Raw genomic sequence first — 23,126 nt, 5'->3', positions numbered from 1 at the left:
AAGATGTGTCTGGATGTGGTATTCCATGGAGTACCTACCTACAGGTAGATGGGTACATGGTAGGTAAGTAGGTAGGCAATGTTCTTTTCCACTATGCTTGTCTTATATCGCTTGTGATGATAGGTTACTTGTCCCTTGCAGGGCACAAGATCCAGACTACCTACTTCTACGCAAGGCGGCCAGGGAAAATTCAATGGAACTGAATCATGGACCTTTTGTCTTTACCTTGGAGTGATAGTGTTGAGGTATGCTTCCAACCAGTCAAAATTGGGATAGGAGAATGCTGAAGAAATGGGCCGAAGGAGTGTGAAGCTTCTCGTTAGATACTTTCCAACTCCGCTACACACTATCCGTCACTGACACTCAGATTGTATTTTGTCAATTCTGGAAAACAGCTTACTGCTAGGTCTTCTTGGACTTTGGAGGATGTCAACCTACCTTACCTTACTTCGTTCGTTACCTGCTCAGTACTTGACCCCTCTGGTTGAGTTCCTAAACTCTCTCTCCTCAATCACGTCCTGGCTCCATTCCATGGACAACCTTCGTTTCTCTCTCTTTCTTATTCCAATTTGAAACTCGTACAGACCACCGAAGCTTTGAGAAGGAGAAGACACTCTCACTATAGTTGGGGGCACAACCTTGTGGGGGCTGGCCGATTCCCGCAACCATTGAAGTAAGTAAAGTGAGGCCTTGCCACCGGTGTCATGTCGTGTATCAAAACTCCCTTCTTAGCCGCACCCCTGCTTAGAAGTCTCAAATAAGTTACTTGAGATACTTGCCGATCTAACCTCCAACATCCTTCTCTATCTTGCCGGTTACCTACCACGGAATATGTCGTTCCACGCACGAGACCAGATATCGGCTCGGACATCCCGTACGTTGTAAGGAAGTGCGATATGGATTCGAGTCCAATCCGCATGTGATTCCCCCCTCCCCCCCCCCCCCCCCCCCCCCCCCCCCCCCCCAAAGCGATCAGGGCAGCGTCGTAATTGCTCGCTCCCGTATTCTAGAAGCCAGGCTACTACATACTACATCGCACTGCTACTGCAGCATCAACCAACGAACAAGCGAAGGACGGTGAAAGTTTGGTACGGTTAATCTAGTTTAATCTATTCAGCTTCGGTTCGGTTTCTTGTTTTTCTAGAAGGCTTCCATGCATACGACGTTCAAGGATGTTTGGTGATTTTCATGTTGATTGGACTTGATCCATGACCCTATCATCTCACCACTACTTATTTTGCTCGCTTGACCTCTTGTTCCTTTTCCGAACGGTCAGTAGTATGTGGTATTTTGACCTACCTACCAACCCTTGCTTGACCTCATCCATCAGCCCAGCCCCTTCTACGTACACCAGACAGGTGAATCTCGTCGCCCCCCAAGTTCTTCCCAACAACCATGCGTTAGAAGGGGATGGGGGGTCGATATGCAGCGAACACTTTTCTGTAGCATCAACACCGTTACCTTGCAGGTATCCATCCATCCATCCATCCATCATCACCACTGCATGCCATTGATCACCAACCACACGACAGACACACCGAACATCCATAGCAGCCTATCACAACACAAGGTTTACCGAGTCGGATCGAGCACCGTAGGTAGTTAACAAAAGTACCCGAACCGTTTGTGAAGAGGCTGTGCTGTGTAGTGCGTGCACTGTAGATAGACGGACGGATAGATAGACAGAGAGCGAGATAGGTATTAGGACCAACGAGAACTTGTAACACGGACTGTGCTGCTGCAGACGCGGGATAAGTAGCAGATGTCTTCACGGGAGGAAACGACGGGTGCAAGCTCGGTAGGTACATCGCCAGCCAGATTGAATTATTTAGACCAGAATACCATACGAAGTAATTTTGACATTTAACTTTTGAATACCTTAAGTACTTGCCACACTATGTGAACAGATAGAATCGAAACACACTCGACATGAAGTAGACGAGCCCCTTCCTAGCCATCCCCTGCACCTCCCAACAGCAACTAATTCCTACTCTAGTTACCCATGACAGCCGCCCGCGCATCGGTGTAGATCGGGGTGATTCCGGTCCAGAGTTGGAACTGAACAAGAGCGAATTAGCAAATGAATATCATGTGTAGTTACCAAATCAAAGCTACATACCTGGTACCAGCCCTGAGCGGCGAGGACCTCAAGTCCAGGAATCGTCTGCCAGTGCGCGTCCTCCGCCAGCTGCATGAGGGGGGTGTGACGCGGGGTGTAGGCCATCTCCAGCAGGACATGCTTTCCGCTCGCGGCCGATGGGTGACGAAGAGAAGCAACAAGGACCTCACGCATGCTCTGGTCAATGGGCTTGTCGGCGGGGATAGTGCTGATCACAACGGAAGGCAGGGCGGTGGACTCGGCCGCGACCTCTTCCGGCGTGCTCAGCGAGCGGATGTCGTACTCGGCAGGGAACGACTCCGCAAGAGCCTTGACGCGGTCGGCGTTTCTAGCAACGACGTAAATTGGGGCAAAGCCTAGGTCATGCAAAGCATAGACGGCAGCCCGGGTGGTTCCGCCAGCTCCGACAACCATACCGGCAGTCGGGGACTCCTTGGAGCACTTGACGACGCCGGCGTTGCGGAGCGCATAGACCATGCCCATCCAGTCGGTGTTGTCACCGCGGAGAGTTACCTTGTCGCCGTTGCAAACAGGAATGATGGTGTTGACGGCGCCAATGACCTTGGCAGCATCAGACACCTCATCCAGCAAAGGCATGATGTCAATCTTGAGGGGGATGGTTACCGACGCTCCACCAAACTCCGGGGCCCGGATCAGGTCCTTCACGTCAGCTGCGTTATCAGTCTCGAAGAGGGAGTACTGATGAGGCAGGCCGTTGTCGCGGAAGAGAGCATTGTGCAGGGCGGGTGACCGCGAAGCCGAGATGGGCTTTCCGAAGAGGTAGAAAGACCGAGGCTCGAGCTCGCCGATAAGAGCCAGCGCCTGACGGATCTCAGCCGCCGAGAGCTGACCTGGAGCAGCCTTGGACGGCAGGGCCGGGTGGGAAACCGGAGTCAGGAAGCCGTTGAGCACGCGGCTCAGCTTGCCGGCTGTGCCCATGTTTAAGGCAATGAAAGGCTTGTCATGGGCAGCAGCGAGGTTGGCCTTGAAACGTGCTAGGGCAAAGTTGTCAGCAAGTTCGCGGGCGACACCAACGAGCTTGACAACATCACCATGTTGCAGGGCTTTGTTGTAGTACTGGACCCAACCGCCGTTCTTCCAGGAGAGTGTTTCCTTGGGGTCATGGTGAGAAGCGATGATATGTGTATATCCCTTTGCGTTCGTCACAGCTTCAATGACCTCGTTTGGCATGGTCATCTCCAGATCGAGATATTCCACGCCAGCCTGCAGACCGGTGCGGTAGAGCTTGAGGGCCAACTCATAATCGTCATCGGGGAACTTGCCGCCCTGGCTGACAGTGCGCACAGTGTAGACGATCGGAATCCTGGCGGCCGACCGAAGAAGTGCAACCTGCTTGGCCACAAATTCTGGGTCGTAGTCCTCCAGCAAGTCCACACGCAGCTCTACAGCATCGGAGCCCACAACCACCTTAGGGATGATGTCCAGCGCCTTAGATACGTTGGGGACTGTGAGGGAGACGAAGAAAGAATGAGGCTTCTTCTTCACCTCCTCGAGGTGGTTGCTGTGCCCACAGATGACGGAGAGGAACTGGCTGAAGTCGAAGGGTGGTTCGGTAAGGGCCTTTGACCCATCAGGATGAGGGCTGTAGTAGCGGAAGTTGCTGCACTCCTCGAAGTAGGGCTTGCGACGATAGTAGACTTCCCGAATGTTCTCGGAGTAGGCGGGGCGGGTCTTGTCCCTCATGAGGTACTCGACAACTTGGTCGGTGTCACGATGGACTAGAAGGACAATACCACCACTTTGGCTGTAGGAAAGCAGCATCTTCCGGGCAGCCTCTGACTCCACAATACCGCCACCGCAGGAGAAGATGTGTCCGGTAGGGTTGTTCTTCATCACATCCTCGAGGAGGTCGAGCTCAGCCTTTCTGAAGCCCTCCCAGCCCCGCTCGCTGCGGATGATCTCGGGAATCGTTTGGCCCTCTCTCCTCTCAAGCTCGTGGTCGAGATCGATAAGAGGTCGGTTGAGGACCTCGGACATCCACTTGCCAGCGGTAGACTTGCCAGCGCCACGCATACCGATGATGAAGATAGACTTGGGGTTACCCTTCCGAGGCTTCTCGTGGGATACATGGCTACTGTGTGGCTCCTCCTCGCCCTCGAGATGGACCTTGAAGTAGTTGGACATGATATCCCACCATCCAGGCCATGTCTTGCCAGTACACTCACGCTCAAGGATGAGTACCGGGTGGGGCGAAATGGTGGCGAGGACGCTCAAGCTCATGGCCACACGGTGATCGTCGTAGCAGTAGATGCCCTCCGTTGGGTTCTTCAGCTCAGTGTAAGGAATGCCAGTAACTTCGATACCGTCCTCGAGCTCATTGCAGTGCACGCCGAACTTGGCAAGCTCGTCCTTCATCGCCTTGATGCGGTTGCACTCCTTGACTCTCTGGTTGGCAATGCCAGTAATCTGAGTAGTGCCAGAGGCAACAGCGGCGAGCACGGACGCAGTGAGGAAAGCATCAGTCATGGGCTCCATATCAACGTGCGGAATGGCCTTGAGAGTGCCAACAGGAGGGCCAGTAACGGTGGTAGAGACGTCAGTCTGCTCAACGGTGCAGCCCATGGGACGGAGAACCTCAATGGCGAAGCGAGCATCACCCTGGAGAGACTTGGAGCCAATGTTGGGGACGGTGCAGGTAGTGCCAGTGATGGCGGCAATGGCGAGAGGGTAGGTAGCAGAGCTGGCATCGCTCTCGACGACGTAGGTCTCGGGGTTCTTGTAGGTGCCCTGGGGGATATAGTAGGTGTTGGGATCCTCAGCAGATCTCTGAACCTGTACACCAAATGAAGCCATCATAGCGATGGTCATGTCGATGTAGGGCTGGGAGATGGGCTTACCGCCAACCAGGCGAAGGGTAACGGGCTCGCGGGCGTAGGGGGCAGCCATCAAGAGCGAGGAGACGTACTGGGACGATATGGTGGCAGCAAGCTCCATAACACCACCAGCAAGGCCGCCAGCAGCATCGACTTGCACGGGCAAACTGTGCTCCTTCTCAAGGTACTTGACGCCGACACCGTTGGCACGCAGGGCATCGACGAGAGCACCGATGGGTCTCTGCTTCATGCGGGCATTGCCGGTCAAGACAGTAGAGTTGACGTCGGTAGGGTTGCAAAGAGCCACCACGGAAGTCAAGAACCGAGAAGCAGTTCCGGCGTTGCCCAGATACAGAGGGGTCGAGGTAGCCTGCAGCTTGCCACCATTGCCCTTGACGACGAGCACATCGCCATCCTCCCAGGAGAAGGAGGCACCCTGGAGCTGCGCAACGGCGTTAAGCATGACCTGGGTGTCGTCGGAATGGAGCAAGTTATGGATGCGGGTGGTACCCTCACCAAGGGCAGCCAGAACAAGGGCACGGTTGGAGATACTCTTCGATCCAGGGGGAGTGACGCTGACGTTGAGATCCTTGGGTACACCAGCATAGACCTTGATGCAAGGAGAGAGAACAATGCGAATGGCGCGGTCCTCGACAACGCTGGCCTTGGGCTCATAGGTCTTTCCGATGGCGGAAAGCAGGACAATCTTCTTCTTGCGGCCCTCGTTCTTCTTGTCAACGGCCATCTTCTGGAGAAGCACATCAACGGGGCACTCCTTTCCAGCAGTAAGCTTGACGATGCGCTTATCCTGCAGAGAGGTGGGCAGGTCGTAGCTGGCAATGCACTTGGACAGGCGCGCAACGGCGCTGGGGCGGAGGACGCCGAGGAAGCGAGCAAGCTCAGCTTCCTTGACCATGCCAATGGCAACGGCTTCGCCGTGGAGGACCTGAGGAGTCAGGATAGCCTCATAGGCATGACCAATGGAGTGTCCAAAGTTGAGCAAATTGCGGAGTCCACCTTCTCTTTCGTCCGACGAGACAACCTCGGCCTTGACACGGGCCGAACCGAGAACGATGCGCTTGAGGATGTCGCGGATAGGGGCCAGGCGGTCGGCCGACTTGTTCTTGGAGCGGACGGCCTCGAGGATGGCCTTTGCGTTCTCTTCGAGGGCGGTAAACTCGTTCTCGTCCCAAATGGCGGCAGTCTTGATGACCTCGGCCATGCCGTTGATAAACTCGCGCACGGGCAGTGTGTTGAGGAAGGTGAGATCGATGTAGATGCGCTCGGGCTGCCAGAAGGCGCCGATCAGGTTCTTGCCCATGGGCACGTCAATGGCGGTCTTGCCGCCGATGGAGGAGTCGACCATGGCGAGAAGGGTGGTCGGGCACTGGACGAAGCGGACGCCGCGCATGAAGGTAGCGGCGACGTAGCCGATCATGTCGCCAATGACACCGCCACCAAGGGCAATGATGACGGTGTCGCGAGTGCATTGGTGCGAAAGCATCCAGTCCTCGATCTCGGCCTTGGTGTCGCGGCCCTTGGAGTACTCGCCGGGAGGGATGGCGTAGGTAAGAAGGCGGACATCTTGGGGAGCAGCCTTCTCGAAGACGGACTGGAAAGAGGGGACATAGGTCGCGTAGAGGTTCGTGTCGGTGATGAGGATGTAGGTGGAGGACTTGATGTTCTGGAGAAGGTCCTGGGCGACGAAGTTCAGCCAAATGCCGTGGTCGATGATGATGTTGTCCTTGCCCAGGATGTTAATCCGGGTAGGATTAGAGCTGGACTCGGCCATGGCGAGGGCTTCTGGACCGTGACGGCAGCGACTGCAGCTGAAGTGACTGCGGGCGGCGGTTCAGGTTGATTAGGTGGTGTTTAGATTGAGAGCCGCATAAAGCCAGAGAGTGTGGCGGCCACCTTGCGGGATGGTGGGGCAATTGCTCGATATTCGTGAGTGGAAAATGTGTAAAGATGTATCAAGATGTCTCCCGCATACAGGAGCTTTGTCTTGGTGGTGAGGGGAAAAGGGCGACAAGGCAAAGAAAGTGGAAGCTGGAGAGGGAGGCCGGAAAGGAAGCTGTGCGCTGTTCGCCGTGACTCAATTCTCCAAACAAGCATCATCCAAAAAAATAGAGCGGGTCCATTGAAGCTGCTTCCCGCTTCCGAAAGCGGAGTGGAGGATGCCATCAGGTACCGGGACCGGGACTCACAAGTACCTCCTTAGCCCACCTTAACTCAATCACATTACCAAGACTAACCAACAGGGGTCCATTGCCCGCGAATTCCCGTCCGTGGTTTAATACACAGATAATGCCAAGAAGATATAGCAAACCCTTTAGGTACTTCCTGTACTCGGACGCTTTACCCCCGACGGATCGCGGATGATGCCCCTCCTTTCTTTCTTCCCGTCCCTCCCACAGCTTCACGTCTCACAACACCTCTCTGCTTGCTTGTGCACGACTTTTCGACTTTCGTTCCTCACGGATCCGAGTTGTTATTCTCACCGCCATTGAGGACGACAGTAGAGTTGTCGAACATTCTCTCCAATTAAGGACTCTACCTAACCCCTCACCCTTGTTTGCGCTTTGCAACGTCAGAACCACGTCCATTGACACGCACACTCAATCCCCCTCACGCCAAAGGAGCCATGACCTAAAAACAAAGGACCATTAAATAACAGTAAAAGTAAACGACGAGGTGTTGTCCGGCTATAGCTTCATGTCACACTTCACATTAAAGTAAATAAAACTCCCGCTACGCCCAGCCCACGACGCGCTCTTCACGCCGCTCCGCTCCGCTGATACACGTTCCTCCGCGCTACTGCCTTCAGCCCTACGGATGATATGACCCTCTCATCGCGTCCAGAATTTCGGGTCCCTGTCCTAATCACTTGCCATCAAGCACAACACTTCATCCGTCATGTTTGAACGCGAACTGACGCGCCATGATGCCCCCAACCCCTTGTCCAAACTGGAGGCCTTTGACCGAAAGCTCAGTACGTTATTCGTGACTATCTAAATCGGATCTCATTTCCAACTCATTCACATCGACCAAGAGGCATAATAGACGGACCAGCCATCTGATGATGCGAAAACCATTCCGCCCAGCGGGCCTAGACATCGAATCCTTTGAGCTGGTGCAGCATCAACGCCAACGGCTCAGCGAGCTGGAAGACGAGTTTGAAGCCACCGTCCTTGAAGCCTCTTCTGGAAACAGACGAGCGTGGTGAGATCCGCCAAACCATCGACAGCCTCTTTCCCGGCCATGACAGCAAAAAGAGGTTCCGCGAGCTGCTTCCTATGGGAGCAATCCATGCTGTTCAGCGACCATACCCTTATACAAGCTGTATCAAGGGGTGGTTTTAGTTGTGAGAACGCTAACCAAGACGACAACGGCGGTGGAAAACACCAAAAACAATCGAACACCAAGCAACTACTACCGCGGCATCTCACAACCAACATCATCAACATCGACCACACTCGGCGAGCCCTGCCTCCTCCTTCACTTGGGTAAATAACACGCTAACGTCCTAGTAAACACATACACGTAGACCTACACGCACGCCTACACAGACACATAAATGTTCAAGCCACATCTTCCCTCCTTCGGCCCTTCAAGCGATGTAGTCACCCGCCTCTAAACCCACGATCCAATCTAATCCAATCCCGTTTTGCGTCTTTTCCATCTCCCTGAGCCCTCCCCTGATCAACTCCCCAATCAGCGTGCCGACGTCAGCTCCCTCCTCCTCTTCCGAATCATCATTCGCAGGCATGACAGACACCATCAATCATCTCCCCCTTCTTTCCACGGTCTGAGTTGCGGATTGGATTGGATCCATGCCCCGGCTCTGTACTTACTTGAGTCCGAAGGATAATGACAGTAAGACTGATAATTGCCTTGCCGTGGTGAATGACGAGACGCCAAGTCGGCGACAGTATATTCTCGCGGTGTTGCTTTGGGACCATACAACGAGTGGATTCCAAGAGCCAGCAGTACGCCCGGTGCACTGAAAGGGCAGGCAGCAACTCTGTCGATTTCCGGGCGGTGTCTCCAGATTAAGAGGAATAGTAGGGATCACGAGTAGAACCAAGATGTAGTGGATTTGGATGTAAGCGTACACATCAAGATCTATTGTATGTGTGCTATCAAGAATACCAAGTCCATGCCATAGACCCTTTTGAAAAACTCCGATTACCGCGAATAACTATGCATTTCATTATCCTTTCAAATCTCATTACCACAACTAAACCATGCATTTCATTATCCTTTCAAACCCCATTATCACGACTGACCACTGCATTCCATTTTTCGTGCGTGTCAAGTCATCATCCCATCCCTATTCGACTCTCACGACCTCTGGCTTCGTGTCAGAGCGAGAACCATTTCGCTTGGACGTATTCTAAACGTCTCCATGGTGAGAGGTTGTCGCAGATCCACTCTGAACCTCTGGCTTCTCCTCCGCATCACGCTGGCCCAAGGGGCCTTCAGCGTGCCAGCGGCTCGAGTGCCTAGGGCTGACCTTCTGTTCATACATGGTCTCAATCTCCTCAAGAGTGCGGTCCTTGGACTCTATCACAAAGAGCCAAACGAATGCGGCGAGGGCAAGGCAGCATCCGGCGAACACCAAGCCGTAGAAATAGCTGATGGAGTCGGTGATGGGGCGCGTGAAGAGGGACATAAGGAAGTTCCAGGCCCAGTTGGAAGCGGTGGCCAGGGCCATGGCAGGAGCGCGGTAGCGAGCAGGGTAGAGCTCAGCAACGACCGCCCAGACGAGAGGACCCCAGGTGGTGGCAAAGGCGACAATGAAGAAGCATGAGAAAACAATGAGGACGTTGCCGGCCTCAGGAGTGCTAGCCGGGTTGACGGGGTCGAGCACAAATCTTCCGACGAAAGAGTAGATCAGGAAGCACATGGTCATCCACAGGGCACCACCGATGAGGGCCTTGCGGCGGCCAACATTCTTGACAACCCAGAGACCCGCGACAGTGCATCCAACGTTGACGGAACCAAGAATGATCTGGGTAACGTAAGAGTCGCTCAAACCGGTGGCCTTGAAAATCGTGGTTCCGTAGTAGAAGAAGAAGTTGGCACCAGTAAGTTGCTGGCCAGACTGAAGGATGATGCCAATGAGGGTGCGGCGCAACAGGTTAGATCCGAAAATCTCGTACCACTTAGTGTCGGCACCAGCCTTTTCCTCCTCGAGCTTCACACGAATCTCATCGATTTGCATGTTGACGGAGCGGGCGGTGGGCTCGAGACCGGCAAGGCGGGCAATGGTGTTGCGGGCTTCGTCAACGCGACCAACACGGTAGGCGTAACGGGGAGACTCGGGAAGGAACAATATTCCGGCACCGAGAACCAAGGCCCAAAGGAAGGAGATACCGTTGGGAATACGCCAAGAGGCGGAGTTGCTGAGGTCGTGAGTACCGTAGTTGATCATCTCAGCGGTCCAGATACCGAGAGTGATGAAGAGCTGGTAGCACGAGACGAGGATACCACGGAGAATGGCGGGCGCGGACTCAGACTGGTACATCGGGACGACGACGGAGAGGGCACCGATACCAACACCAGTGACAAGACGGCCGACCGCAAACTGGGCCCAGTGCGTGGTGGAGGCGATCTCAATGATTGTTCCGATGCAGGAGAAAAGGGCAGACGCAGAGATGGCGATACGGCGACCAAGGGAATCCGCAATCTTGCCAGCGACCAGCGAACCGAGGAGAGCGCCAGCGGGGAGCAGGGCGACGATGGCGCCCTGGCGGTACGCCGAGAAGACCCAGCCGTTGTCGTAGTAGTTACCGAAGCGGCGACCGAAGTCGCCCATATCGAAGAAACCAGAAATTTGACCACTGTTGTCCATAAATGGTCAGTAACCATGTACCATGGCGATGGGGCAACAGGGGTACAAGGGGTTTCGAAACGTACCTGACGTAGCCAAACATGAAGCCACCTACGGAGGCGACGACACCGAGCCAAATGGCCCGGAAAGTGACCTTCTGCTCGGCAGCGAGGTCAATCTCATCTTGTGTTTGGGTCTTCGGCGCAGCCGGCTTTTTCGGGAAGAGACCCATTTTTGTGATCGTATCGTTGTATTTATATCCTCAAGTCTTTCATCCGTTGTTCGAGATCTCGGTTGGGTGGAGAACAGTGGCTGAGAACAGCAAAAAGTAGTAGATAGGATGGCAGATCAACTGATGGAAATATCGACACACTCCAACGACCAGACAGTGTATGGTGGATGGTGGATGGTAGGAGTGTGAACCTTTAAAGGCTTTGATGGAGGAGTGGAAGATGTTTGAAGAATGGAGAATCGAAAGAACACTGGGAGGAGAAGAAATACCTGGAGTGTGGACAGGGCCTTTCATTTATGTCGCTCGAGTTGCCATCGGGGCCCCAATTGTTGGATGCTTAAACCGGGGAAAGAAGCAGCTGCGAGTCGGTGAATTGGAAATGACCTAGAAGCTGGGGATCCATCGGAGCCGACCCACGCATGGGCACGCATGCATGTCCTAGGAAAGGTCGATCGAGGTTGAAAGAAGCAGGGAAGGTACAGAGAGTACATGTCAGAAGACCAGACTCCATCGACATATGTCGGGTCGCGAGCAGCGTGGAAGGAGGAAGGAGAGGGGGGGTGTACGTCTCCAACGTCTCCCAAAGGACGGGGTGCGTGCCGTGGGTGCGGGAGGGTGCCCCTGGGCGCGGGGTGGTCGACTGGGGATGCCGATGCAATGCAGAGAGTTACGGAGAAGGTACCATCTCTCCAGCTTGTCTGGAGATATCCCCGTACCATTTGCCCACATTACGCTAAAAACTCTTCTGCACACTGCACTCCCCAGTCCCCAGAGAGAGCCGAAAAGACCGGGGATCGGTCACCGTTAGCTGTTACATGACGGTGACGTGAAAAGTGCAGTGGTTCTCGGCCCTTCCGTTTGGGAAAGAGTCCTCGTGACGGACGGGCCGACTGCAGTTTCTTGAACGCAAGGCTTCCCTTCGGCTCTCTTGGGGGGAAGGCATGTTTCCAGGGCATGCAGTCCCCCTTTCCCGTCGACTGAACTCTGGCCGTGAGTGAGGTTCAGGTTCTCAACCAGCGCCGAACCTCACTTGAAAAGTTCAGAGCGTGAGATAACTGAAGGTACTTACTCTGGTGCTGCACTGCACTTACATGGCTCCTCTTTCCTGATTAAGGCCAAAGCGCAAGTGCCACCAAAAGGAGCACGCCACCAACGAATCGCAAGCGCGGTTCGAAGCGATTGGTGCAGTTGCCACATATTATTCCGGGCGTGAAACTCTGTTGCAACACAAGGCATCCGGTGAGATAGCTCGGCAGGTTACTGCAGAATAAAAAACCGTGATGGTCATCTGGTGTGAACAAGCAGATGCCCGATGCCTCATGCATCTGATGTTTTCGGAGGGGGGGTCTGGGCCCGATTCAGTGCAGTTCCATGAGCAATGTAGGAAAAACCAGACGCCCGTCGGACGCCCGTTGAGAATATGCAATGTTAGAGGTACAAAGCTGAAAGAAGTTTAGTGCCGTCATTCATGCTGAAAGGGTGCAATCCCTGGTCGCCGGTATGTGCAGGTAAGGTACGCCCTGGAGCTGACGGACTCCGCCCTGGCTTTTGGACTTTTTCGTCCGCCAACGTTTCTTCCATGGGATGACGTCGACAATCCTCGAGTCCATTTAAGCGGGCCCTAAAGTCTTGGCAGTAGGCACTGCAACCAAAGGGAGCGGGTATGTGCCGAGATGCGGCTCCTCTAACCAGAAACACCCAACGAGGGCCAAGACCCGTCAACCGCTACTGAGCGGCGTGCCGCGGCGCTAAGAAACGTTCAGGGGGCACAGCTCCAACCCAAAAGAAACTTCGTTCGTGAATGATCGCCACAAACTCGTGAAGTGTCGCGAGCGATCCTTTTACGCTCCCAAGAAGCAGAACCCCAGAAGCACCGATGAAGATTACGAACTGCCGCAAGGGGCCACGCTTCCGTCTTTTCGTCGGGCTTCGACATGGTCAAAAGGGACCAGTGACGTTGAATCGTAGACCCCCGGCACAACACTCCGAAAAGATGAACAGATCCTGCTGAAGCTCATCCAATTTCCGGCCGCAATGGGCCTTACCCACCTGCGCTTGCAAGATCCTGGATCTGAAGTTCCTGTTCGCTAACGTTACAGAAACGGACCATCAAAATCCCTCTTACTGTGGTAGTTTCCACCGGCATACAAAACTAACGGCTGCGTCAATTACAGTTCGGCCAAATTAAAGCCCTGTTCAGTTCATGGAGCCTGGACGAGAGGATACCGAGGATACACCGTATCCAGAGAGTTGGATTCGGTCTGAGCTTGGTTCACACGGTCAGACGTCGGTGTCAGGGCCACCAGGATGCAAGCTCGACGAGAACAACCACCAAGTTTGTAAATGCAGATGCTACTGAAATGATGACATTTGAGGAAGGTTGAGGCTACTCTACGTTGCTTCAGAACGAGACTGTAGCACCTTCAACACGTTATGGTCTGGTGCTTTTGTCATACGGGGGCCAACACTGGACTTCCATCAACAAACTCCCGGGGATCCAACGGCGCCATGTGCCGTGGCACTCAAGACGCTTGCTTCGAGTTACTGCCGACCCGACGTTGTGTCATGCTGCCAGACTGCGTACAATCAAGAAAATCCGGTACGGTCTCGTGTCCTGCCTGGTCCTGTGTAATACAACGTACGGTAACAAGACGGTCAGTTGTTGTGGAATGGTGGATCGCCAAACCAAACCGTTTCCAACTGCCGCCCATGAACCATGGCCAAACTAATAGAAAAAAGGGCCGTCTTCCTCCATCAAAAAAATGCAAAGCAGTAATGGCTCCATCTCATCACAGAAGGCCCGCCAAAAGACCGTCCATGCCATGGTATCCTGCCCGCGCTGCAGTGCTGACCTTTTGGCAGACTCGCCGTTGTAATGCATCTGAAGAACAGCTTCCCACAGAGCATCTGGACTTCCCCCATTGCCTTCTGAACGTGATGAGGCAACAAGCGATTGCAACTTTCTTGGCAGCGAGTAGCCTTACCGAGCCTGGGCAGAACTGCACTTGCAGTGTTGCCGGTCAGTTGTAAATATGGTGGCCTGACAGTGATCTCACTGCCGGTCAACAGTCGGACAAACCGCCGCGCCGCTATTCCCGCGCAAAGGGCCGGATTGCCAGGGGCAGATCGCCAAGATCGACTGGCCAAGGGAAAAGTGGGCAGGTCCGGACTCCGATCCAATCATGAAGCTCGCATTCGTCAGGGGCCGGAACTTTGCTGCCGCTCTCGCGGCTGTTTCGAAGCGGCTGACAAACACCTCGAAACCGCATCCAAGAAGGCAAAAACAGACGCCCAATTCGACATATCCTGCCGCTTCGTCTTGGTCAACCGCGGTGCACTTGCTTTCGGCTCTGCTTTCTCGACAAGACTTTTTGCCGCGAAATATCTCCCTTCTGCTCGTCGCCTCCCGAGTTTTGCAAAACAATGGCCTGAGCTCACTAAAACTCTGCTCCATCGGTGGAGACCGAGGCTCCATCGATTGGAGACCCTTATCGGCCCGTCTTCGATGCCAACACTCCCAAAATCAAGAACACCGAAGGGTTCCGTGAGCATTGTGGACTTGCCAGTGCAAGTCGCAACCTCGGAACATCCACCACGTCGTCGTCGAAAAAGAAAAAAAAACGCAAAAACGGAGTGTCGTGCCGGGGGGTCGATTTCGCCGCGCTGATGCCGTGTCTTTTTGAACTGTGCTGACGCCGTCCGCCGTCCGCCTGACCAGACCAAATTTTCTCTCGCCCCGGAGTGGGGGACCAATGGTATCCTGTCGTACCTCCGCCGGCTCGGGAATTGTCGTGCCTCGGTGATCGGGGAAAAGGGTGAGGGCCGCTAACTGGACTGCGCTGCTGTGTGTGATGGTACCGTTGCGTCGTCGCACCCCCTTTCTTTCGTTGGGTTGTGGGGGATCGTCTGTCTCTGCTACGGTCCCAGGGGGTAGCTCAAGATACGGAGTCGGCAGCAATATGGGGATGCGATGGGGAGTGGTGAGATTCTCGGACCTGGAGTGCTGGAGCTCGAGCTGGAGTACTGGAGATGCGTTGGAGCCGGAGACGGGGTGTTCGAGAAGCCCAAGAGCCATCTGGCCGCTGCGGGATGTTGGGGAAGCTGGGCGCGGAGAGAATCTGAGTGTATCGTGGTCACCTCCAGAGTCGGGCGCGGTTGGTCCGTGCGTTTTCCGTGATTCCTTCCATGTTGCGACTGCGACTTTTGCGATTTTGACAGGCTCAACGAGCATTACTTCCCCAGGTGTCACTGCTTCACGCGAAATAGGGCATTGCAATCACTTATACTACTGAGTTTTTCAGGCACGACAATCACGGACCGAGGAACAGTGAGCAGCTGTTACCGAGTCGGCTGTAGGATAAACAGCTGCCCGGCCTCTGATTGGCTGGGTATTTTGGATAAATAGCTGCATTTAACCGGAACGTGGTCTCGTGAGCATCTCCAAGAGGCCCAGATGCAAGAAAAGGGAAGCAATTTCCTTGCGAAAACTAAATTGAGGCTCTGCTGTGGACTCCAACGTCATTTGCACACGAGTCGCACACTCATTCCATCATTTTCTGGCTCGCGATCACAACCTCTTCTTTGCATCATCCTCAACTCTCACAGCAGTCACCTCAACCAACTTTCTGTTTTTGGCGGTACCCCGCGAGCTCGCCCGCAAACTTGGAAATGGCCACGATGTACCGCTGCCTGTGTCCACTTTTGGCCATTGCGCGGGGAAAAAAAGGGGGAGAAAGTGGGTTCTTTTGCGCCGTTTTCCAGTCAAAGACACGCGGCGAGGTATGGGGGAAATTCAGAGGGGCGCCCTCCCTTGCCCGCCTGCCGGCTGCCGCCCGCCGCCCACCACTCCGAGCCCCGGGCCCTTCTCCACGATTTGACCGACACAACTTACAAGAGGGTGTGTGCCATTTTCCTGGCTGCACAACAAAAATGCGGAGCATCTGCGCCTCACACCCCCGACTGGACGCGGCCGCCACCCAAAGTCACGTTGGGCGTCAGTTGGGGCTTGCGCCGGCGTCTCAGACCGGGCCTTGTGAAAAAAAAAAAGATCTGCCACGTGTTGGCCGCCAGTGTGCGTCGTGCAGTCTGTGCTGCAACACACCGCGAGCTGGGCTTCGGAGCTTGCCCACTTGTGCAGCCCATCCCCGTGGAGTCCCCAGAATCCAAGAATCAAGACAGGACCCTTCCCACTTGGGGCGTGTCCGATAGCTCGGAAATCTGGCTCGGAAATCTTCCAGGCCATTTTTTCCAAGTGCTGTTCGACGACACTTGGAAGTCTTCCACGCGGAAATCCCCCATTTCCAAGACCTGGAAATCATTTTCTCCACAACTGCCTAAAACACCAATCAGATCATCGCATTCACACCCAAAATTCCAAGAGTAGCTTCCGGACCTCTGGACCTCTGGAAATCTGACCTGGAACAGAGCATTTCCAAATGGTCCGTACTCGGCTCCTGAAATCCATTTCCGAGCCAGCATTTCCAGGCCGCATTTCCGAGCCATCGGACACGCCCTTGCTTGGTTCTGATGATGAAACGCAACGGTGTCGGCTGTTTTTCGGGGCCGGTCATTGTTCGGAGCAAACCACCGGCATGAGTATTAACAACAACCTGAAGTTGTGAAAAATGTGTCCTTTTTTCTTCATTTTGTTAACGCAGAGACACAGGTAAAACATGGCTGCTGCTGCACAACAGCTCCGAAAATTGCACGGCTCTGGCATTTGTTTTCCACCAAAAAATCGGATCAAGTTGACAGCACTGCGAGTTCGCACATCCGATATCGGAGAAATTCTCCTTGCTATGGTTCGATGCTGAGCCGCGACCCCATGGGGAAGCATGGAATCGGTGCTTGAAAAAAGCTGAAGGATCCGGATCTCAAGTGACTCCAATCCTGTTGTTCTCCTCTTCATGTCAGCAACCTGGGAATCTGAGCTCGGAAATGGCTTCGGAAGTTGGAAGCTACAAGGTGTCGTCAAGGCGGACTGGCCACTGGCAGGTCTGGAAGTCGCAGTGCGTACATTCAGCTTATAGTGGAGCACCCAAGCTCCAAGACATCTCCCTTCCACATTCAATGAACACTGGGAAGCTGTCGAAGGGGACTTGCCAAGGAATGACTACGATCAGGAATATCAGGTACGTATCCAATTTTGTGTACTTCCAAGTACCTTACGGCCACATCTTCAGGAATCCTTCCGAAGGCATATCCAGGTTGTCGGGCCCGGAACACGCCTCAAATCTGGGGGCGGAGATCCCCGGATCCCCAGACCCGACCCCACGAAGAGAAGGCTGGATGGAGACGATATGAGCGAGCATCACCTGACTTCACCTCTTCTCTCCTCTGCCTTTCCCTTCCTTGTCGCTTCCCTTTCTTCCCGTCCCCTTCCACTCCGTCCCGCGGTTTATGCTTATTCCTGCCCCGCGAGAGGAGAAAGCATGGATGAAGGAGGCGGGAAAAGGGTCTCAGCGAGTCAAGGAATGGCAAGGTTGGGTTTGAGCAAGTGGTTAAGCTTACGAATCCACTGCATCACGTTATCCCTATACTTGGGCGTTTTATGGCAAAGGTGGTATCCCCCAGTTGTTTTACCAGGTCCGCCTTCACTCTGCCTCGCTCACGCCGCTTTTGCTGGAGAAGGTAAGGTCCGTCAGCTCGGGAAGCTTGTCGTGAATAAGCATAGCACGATATCTGCTATACGGAGTTCCATCACGCCAACCGGTAGGTGTGATGTTTCCACAGGCACCCCCCTTATCCCATCACCAAGCATTCTTCGGATCGGCGACGGCCTCTGCATATCATGCCCTTCGTCGATATGTGCTGTCACGTGGCTCGTGACTCCCGGCTAAACCCCGTTGACTTTCAGAACTGTGTCTCGACACGCTCTGATTTCACCGGAAGTGAGGCTGATCAACTTCAGGAAATTGCTTGCTGGATATGTAGGCACCGCGTCAACAACGGGCTTGTTTGAGGCGAAGCCCGGTCTCATTTAAACAATTTTAGCTTTTAGTTTTAGAGCGTCGTTTTCGAATTGACATGTAACCGCTCATGAACATTAGTTCCCCGACAGTTGAAAGAGGACGGCGCCGGGTACAAAATGTGGATTACGTATATCTTTGCGTTCGGTCCGGTAGGGGGAGGGAGGTGGCGGCCGAAGGTGCCCGCCCCTTCGAACAGATTGTTTTGTTGATTTCAATTCAAGTGTCTCCGGGCTGCCTGATAGATTGAGATTCGATGTAGTAACAATCTACAAAAGTTTGAAGACAAAACAAGAACCGCCTGGCCCAATCAGCAGATCGGTAATCACCATTGTCGAAGCCGCCGCGTTATGCTCGCAAATTCCTAGGTGGTTCGAAAACAGTCATTCTCTCACCTCTACATAACATGATCCATTAGATGTGTCTGAAACTCCGGCAAAGAACGAACCTTCCAGGTAAAACGCAACTGGAACAGACATGAATTGTACTCCTCACTCAGGCTTCCTACGACTATGTGAACCTGGGATATAATTCGGAATCCTGTTCGATAACCTCTTACGTGAGACGGTGACCACTGACAGGGCTGTCAATGAAGTCAATGAAGTCACGTTGCTGGAGCCCTTCACTTGAATTTGATTTCAGTGAGTGGGCAAAATCAATCACAGACCTGACTTGAATGACTTGAACTTACACAAATGACGGGACTGACTGACTGGCAGCCTTGCCACCAGAGTGGTGCCTATTCTAGTCAGCTCAGTGACGAGGTGCTCATGACTTTGACGTTGTTACAATGAAGAACCGCCAAGGACATTGGGAAGAGGAGAGAGGTTCATGGGGTATGTTGAGATTCTTTAAGGTCTTTATTTATTGTGATTCCGGGTAGTGACTCAATTGGTGCTTACTATCAGAAGAACCGTGACTGAAATCGAATTTACTACCTCTAGATAAAACTGCATGCAAGGTTGATAGTTGATTATCTCACGAAGTACCTTAAGTCGATGGCCACATCCATGGAAAATACAGCTAAAGTTTATTCAAGTTTGAGGTCAATATATCTGAATTGTAATCACATGTGGGAAATAAAAGATATGAATTTACAGCAACACAAACCAAGAACGGCGAACTAGCTTCAAAACTATTGAATGAATCTTTGTATGATGGAAAATACTTTTTGAGTATGGTTCAATTTTTGGTCTTTCAAGTTGTCTTACCTTGATGAAACATCTGATGCTTCACTCTGTTCATACTTGATGGATGGCAAGCTGAGGTGACTAAAGAGAGCGGTAGTAAAGTGTACCAACTAGACTCCGAAAAACAAGAATCTGGCAGGCAAATGTTAAAGATGCCCGGCAACCACCTACATACATGTCGCCAAAAGAAACTGACAGACCGATAACTCTGCGTTTTCTGTACGACCTTTGTTTTTGGTTTTCCCAAGTCTATACGGTTCTTCTTCAAGCATCAAAACTTCTGTTTTCATGCACAAACATACATATAATGTGCGAACTCACTTATATGCAGTACAATGAAGAGACAAAGAAAGATAAAAGAAATGGACAAGTAACCCCTATTCTTCATTTCCTCACACTTCTCAAGTATAGATAACGCAACCCAGTAACAGGTACATAAGGTACACATCCCAACAAAGTCGACAGGGACATTCACGGTGCACGCAACTTCAGACGAAGATAAAAGATCCGTGTACGCTCAGACCCATCACCCCCCCTTTCCCCATCTGCCCTATCGGGGGTCACCCAACAGTGTTCCCGTGTCAGGCACATGTCAAGGAGCGAAGTTCGCCACGGATTAGGTAGGGAGGGGGGTGTGTGCAGGTGGTTGGCTCCCGCCTTGGATAGATGGTGTTTCTCCGATGATGTATGTTCCTGGAACGAACAGGATAAAGCTGGATTGAGGTAAAACGTGTTGTCATCAGGTTTCGTTTCCATACTTGAGCTTATCTAGCATCTAGAGGTACATAGGTCCAATGCCCGTAGACACATAGAAGATGCTTTGGGACTGTCGAGCTGCGAGCGTCCAACACTCTCTCCAGGAACCACATGTTCACCGAGGCGCCGACGCATGGGCCCTTATCTGAGCGAACAGTACAATACAAAGACCCAGCTCGCCCAGCGGCCAAGGTTCCAAGCAAGACTGGAGCAAGCCCACCGGACGCGACGGGCACGCGACCCTGTTTACATGTACCCAAAAGACACGCGTCAAGACACATCCATCATTGGCAGACAGCATTTCACTAAAAACAAAGGGGGCTGGTTCAAACAATTTTGGAATCACCCTCCAGAAAACCCAGAGGGCGTTTTGAGTCAATTAAGCGCTCAAAAAAAGTTGCGAAAGTAGTAACACCCCTATTGTGAATGACCCCTTGATGTGATGTACAGAGCATGTGAGAAAAAAGAGACCCCTCCTTTGCGCGTGATAAAACCCGAAAATGACAATCGTGAGATGGAACGCTGCAACCAAGTGAAGTGTGGTGCAAAAGAGGACCGACCACGAACCGCCCTCCTTTTCCCCCCTTGGGTGTCGTGTTGTTGCCGGTTGTTTAATGTTGTGGTGGCGGTGGTGACATCATCATCATCATGATAAAAGACGACGACTTTAGTGGTATATAAACATCATGATGGTTGTGTTGGTGATGGGAGAAGACGTGATTGTGATTTGCGTCGTCGTTATGGTGAAGAAAAAAGAAAAGAGACACGCTGGCAAATGACGGCGAGACATTTAACCACCGAAACCGTAGAGGGTACGGCCCTGGCGCTTGAGGGCGTAGACAACGTCGAGGGAGGTGACGGTCTTGCGCTTGGCGTGCTCGGTGTAGGTGACGGCGTCACGGATGACACCCTCGAGGAAGGTCTTGAGGACACCACGGGTCTCCTCGTAGATCACTGTTGAAGGTTGATATGTTAGTCGGCTATCCATGGGGTACAAGGATTCGAAAAGGTAATGACGTACTGGCAGAGATACGCTTGACACCACCACGACGAGCGAGACGGCGGATAGCGGGCTTGGTGATACCCTGGATGTTGTCACGAAGAATCTTGCGATGGCGCTTGGCACCGCCCTTTCCGAGGCCCTTGCCGCCCTTGCCGCCTAATCAAGGAATACTAGTCAGTCATGATGTCGCGACACATGGTATTGGCGATCCGGAGATAACTCACGTCCAGTCATTTTGATATGTGTTGGGGGTGGGAGTGAGTGGTGTAGGTGGTAAGGCTGAAAAAAGGCCGGTCGTTTGGGAGATTGGAAGTCGTGGAAGGTGGGAAGAAGGCGGGGAAGAGAGCGGACTTTAAGTACGGGAACGCGGTTGCGGCATGCAGGGCGGTGGGAATCAAATCAGATCACTGATCTTGTTGTTGATTGGCCCAGGAAAGGTTCTGATGCCCCACTTTGCGCGAACTCCGTCAACCTTGGCTGATTTTGGGAGACGCGGTCCCAAGGCGCACGTTCCTTGCAGGGGGGCGGACCGTCGGACGACACAACAACGCAGAGTGAAGACGTGCAGTCCCACCTCGAATCAATATCAGCCAATAAGCATTTCTGCCCGATTTACATTTTCGACAGTGGCTCAGAGTGGTTCACCTCGCGCATCAAGGTAAACACTAATAAACCGTCGCTAAACCCAAATAGGATTTTTCCTTTTAGCTGCTAAACAAGGGTCGTCTCTTTGCGACGGAGCAGCACAGGGATTGATCATCGGTACGTACCGTTCGGGTGGCACATCCAGATCCGGGGACCGCATCTCACCGGTGAAGTGGCAGGGCAGCAACACTCTGGCACTCGCTGGGCAGCAGTTTCACGTCACAGCCCAGTCACCACCGAGTGATGAGATCTGCCTTCACTTCCACTTTGTTGTCCTGACACACCTCCTTCATCACGGAAAGGCGACCCGCAGTGAACATCCATTTTGCCTTCTGGATACCGTACCATGTGCATCAGCCGGTCCCATCAGCCTTGCCGTCTTTTTTTGCGGAGAGACCCATCCGGGACCTGAGAATAGCAGCTACATGCACCCTAGTCTTTTCAGTCATCTGAAAAGGGCTGACGGGAGGGTTCAAGTCGTGGATGAGGCATGCTCTTGTGAATTGTGGCGTTTAACCTTCCACATCTGAGTCTACTCTGAAACAAAGAGAAAGATGTATGTGGCATTGCAGATCTGGACTGCCATGGTTGCCTCTAGTTCTCTGTGATAACTGACTGCTACGATGACCGCTTTGAACAAGCAAGTGGAAAGTACCATTCACCGTGGCCCCAAAGAAGGCAGAGTTCGTGAGAGACTTCCATGGATTGCAAACGGGCTTCAGGTAGTTGTGACTGCGCACAATGTGGCATCGAACATGCGATCTTTACGGTTCCAGTTGGCCCAGAGACTTTCAGGAGCAAAGCGAGCAGTGCTATGTAATCATGAACTGAAGCGTGAACAAAGGAAGCACCTCTTGAGGCCATTCTAGCAAGCGCTCTGTCATTTGAGACAGTCCTTCCATCTTCACGATCCTCGTTCAAGCTTCAACTTCCCCATATCCTCCCTGTACGTAATGGCATCTACGGCCCTTGTATATGATTCCTTGCACAACAGAGAAAGTGGACTGAACCTGGTGCCAGGCATGCAAACCTTCAAGAGCATTCACCTTTCCCAGCCCTATGGGTGAATGTTGGTTGGGCATGTACCTTTGTACCTTTGATTTGGTCTTGTATCCATTCACCCATTCCACAGACGGGAAATGTTGCACGCAGTGAATCGGACGGCTGGGCCGAACTAAGAATGCGTGGTTAGTCGCTCCGTGTTACTAACCCCATCTTTGTGGGTGGTCTGTGCGTCGTTATTAAGAAATTTGGACCAATCATAATTCTGCAAACCCGTGTCAGCAGTGCACGATCCAAATCGACCGCCCAAAACAGCGCTCTTTTGCCAGCAAAACCAAGGGCAGTTATCAGTGCAAAACGAACCCCGGTTCACACCCCGGTTTGGTCGCCCGCAACAAAAAAAATTGGCAGTCGTAAATCAACCAGGAAAAAGCGGAATTAGCAAGGAAGGCAAAAAAACCGAAAGGCAGCAGCCACACAACGCGCCGCACCACCCATTCACCCCAAATCAGCCAGCACCTGACCCCAGTCCGCACATACA

General features: G+C 53.0%; 6 protein-coding genes across 6 annotated transcripts; 1 reads left to right on the top strand and 5 right to left on the bottom strand.

The window, feature by feature from the left end:
* Positions 1-1,797: 1,797 nt before the first annotated feature.
* On the bottom strand, positions 1,798-7,039 carry B0H65DRAFT_466226 (putative PENTAFUNCTIONAL AROM polypeptide). The gene is made up of 2 exons (XM_062826845.1): positions 2,120-7,039; positions 1,798-2,058 (listed from the first exon to the last, which is right to left on the bottom strand). The coding sequence occupies exons 1-2, from the start codon at positions 6,743-6,745 to the stop codon at positions 1,993-1,995; spliced, it is 4,692 nt and encodes a 1,563-aa protein (XP_062681922.1). The 5' UTR covers positions 6,746-7,039; the 3' UTR covers positions 1,798-1,992.
* A 2,035-nt stretch (positions 7,040-9,074) lies between these two features.
* Positions 9,075-11,166, bottom strand: B0H65DRAFT_202406 (general substrate transporter). Its single transcript, XM_062821808.1, has 2 exons — positions 10,876-11,166; positions 9,075-10,799 (listed from the first exon to the last, which is right to left on the bottom strand). Exons 1-2 carry the CDS (start codon positions 11,019-11,021, stop codon positions 9,350-9,352), a joined length of 1,596 nt encoding a protein of 531 aa, XP_062681921.1. The 5' UTR covers positions 11,022-11,166; the 3' UTR covers positions 9,075-9,349.
* Positions 11,167-14,417: 3,251 nt separating this feature from the next.
* B0H65DRAFT_202398 (uncharacterized protein) lies at positions 14,418-15,339 on the bottom strand. Its single transcript, XM_062821807.1, has one exon. The coding sequence runs from the start codon at positions 15,250-15,252 to the stop codon at positions 14,545-14,547; it is 708 nt and encodes a 235-aa protein (XP_062681920.1). The 5' UTR covers positions 15,253-15,339; the 3' UTR covers positions 14,418-14,544.
* Positions 15,340-16,681: 1,342 nt separating this feature from the next.
* B0H65DRAFT_202395 (uncharacterized protein) lies at positions 16,682-17,960 on the top strand. Its single transcript, XM_062821806.1, has 2 exons — positions 16,682-17,152; positions 17,218-17,960. The coding sequence occupies exons 1-2, from the start codon at positions 16,959-16,961 to the stop codon at positions 17,858-17,860; spliced, it is 837 nt and encodes a 278-aa protein (XP_062681919.1). The 5' UTR covers positions 16,682-16,958; the 3' UTR covers positions 17,861-17,960.
* Positions 17,961-20,322: 2,362 nt separating this feature from the next.
* B0H65DRAFT_202347 (histone-fold-containing protein) lies at positions 20,323-21,374 on the bottom strand. Its single transcript, XM_062821805.1, has 3 exons — positions 21,163-21,374; positions 20,957-21,094; positions 20,323-20,889 (listed from the first exon to the last, which is right to left on the bottom strand). The coding sequence occupies exons 1-3, from the start codon at positions 21,170-21,172 to the stop codon at positions 20,726-20,728; spliced, it is 312 nt and encodes a 103-aa protein (XP_062681918.1). The 5' UTR covers positions 21,173-21,374; the 3' UTR covers positions 20,323-20,725.
* An 804-nt stretch (positions 21,375-22,178) lies between these two features.
* Positions 22,179-22,731, bottom strand: B0H65DRAFT_466212 (uncharacterized protein). The gene has a single exon (XM_062826844.1). It carries the CDS (start codon positions 22,445-22,447, stop codon positions 22,202-22,204), a length of 246 nt encoding a protein of 81 aa, XP_062681917.1. The 5' UTR covers positions 22,448-22,731; the 3' UTR covers positions 22,179-22,201.
* Between the last annotated feature and the right edge of the window lie 395 nt (positions 22,732-23,126).

Source organism: Neurospora tetraspora, assembly GCF_033439725.1.
Source record: "Neurospora tetraspora strain CBS 560.94 chromosome Unknown B0H65scaffold_4, whole genome shotgun sequence".
NCBI lineage: Eukaryota > Fungi > Ascomycota > Sordariomycetes > Sordariales > Sordariaceae > Neurospora > Neurospora tetraspora.
Note: the sequence above shows the minus strand (reverse complement) of the source record. Positions and strands in the feature narration are given on the sequence as shown.

Coding starts and splice junctions, on each gene's coding strand:
- B0H65DRAFT_202395 (XM_062821806.1), top strand. CDS start 16,959: ATGGCTTCGGAAGTTGGAAGCTACAAGGTGTCGTCAAGGCGGACTGGC. Junction 17,153..17,217: donor ACTACGATCAGGAATATCAG/GTACGTATCCAA, acceptor ATCCTTCCGAAG/GCATATCCAGGTTGTCGGGC.
- B0H65DRAFT_466212 (XM_062826844.1), bottom strand. CDS start 22,447: ATGGCCTCAAGAGGTGCTTCCTTTGTTCACGCTTCAGTTCATGATTAC.
- B0H65DRAFT_466226 (XM_062826845.1), bottom strand. CDS start 6,745: ATGGCCGAGTCCAGCTCTAATCCTACCCGGATTAACATCCTGGGCAAG. Junction 2,059..2,119: donor CCGCTCAGGGCTGGTACCAG/GTATGTAGCTTT, acceptor GCTCTTGTTCAG/TTCCAACTCTGGACCGGAAT.
- B0H65DRAFT_202406 (XM_062821808.1), bottom strand. CDS start 11,021: ATGGGTCTCTTCCCGAAAAAGCCGGCTGCGCCGAAGACCCAAACACAA. Junction 10,800..10,875: donor TTCATGTTTGGCTACGTCAG/GTACGTTTCGAA, acceptor TATGGACAACAG/TGGTCAAATTTCTGGTTTCT.
- B0H65DRAFT_202398 (XM_062821807.1), bottom strand. CDS start 15,252: ATGCTCGTTGAGCCTGTCAAAATCGCAAAAGTCGCAGTCGCAACATGG.
- B0H65DRAFT_202347 (XM_062821805.1), bottom strand. Junction 20,890..20,956: donor TGTCAAGCGTATCTCTGCCA/GTACGTCATTAC, acceptor AACCTTCAACAG/TGATCTACGAGGAGACCCGT.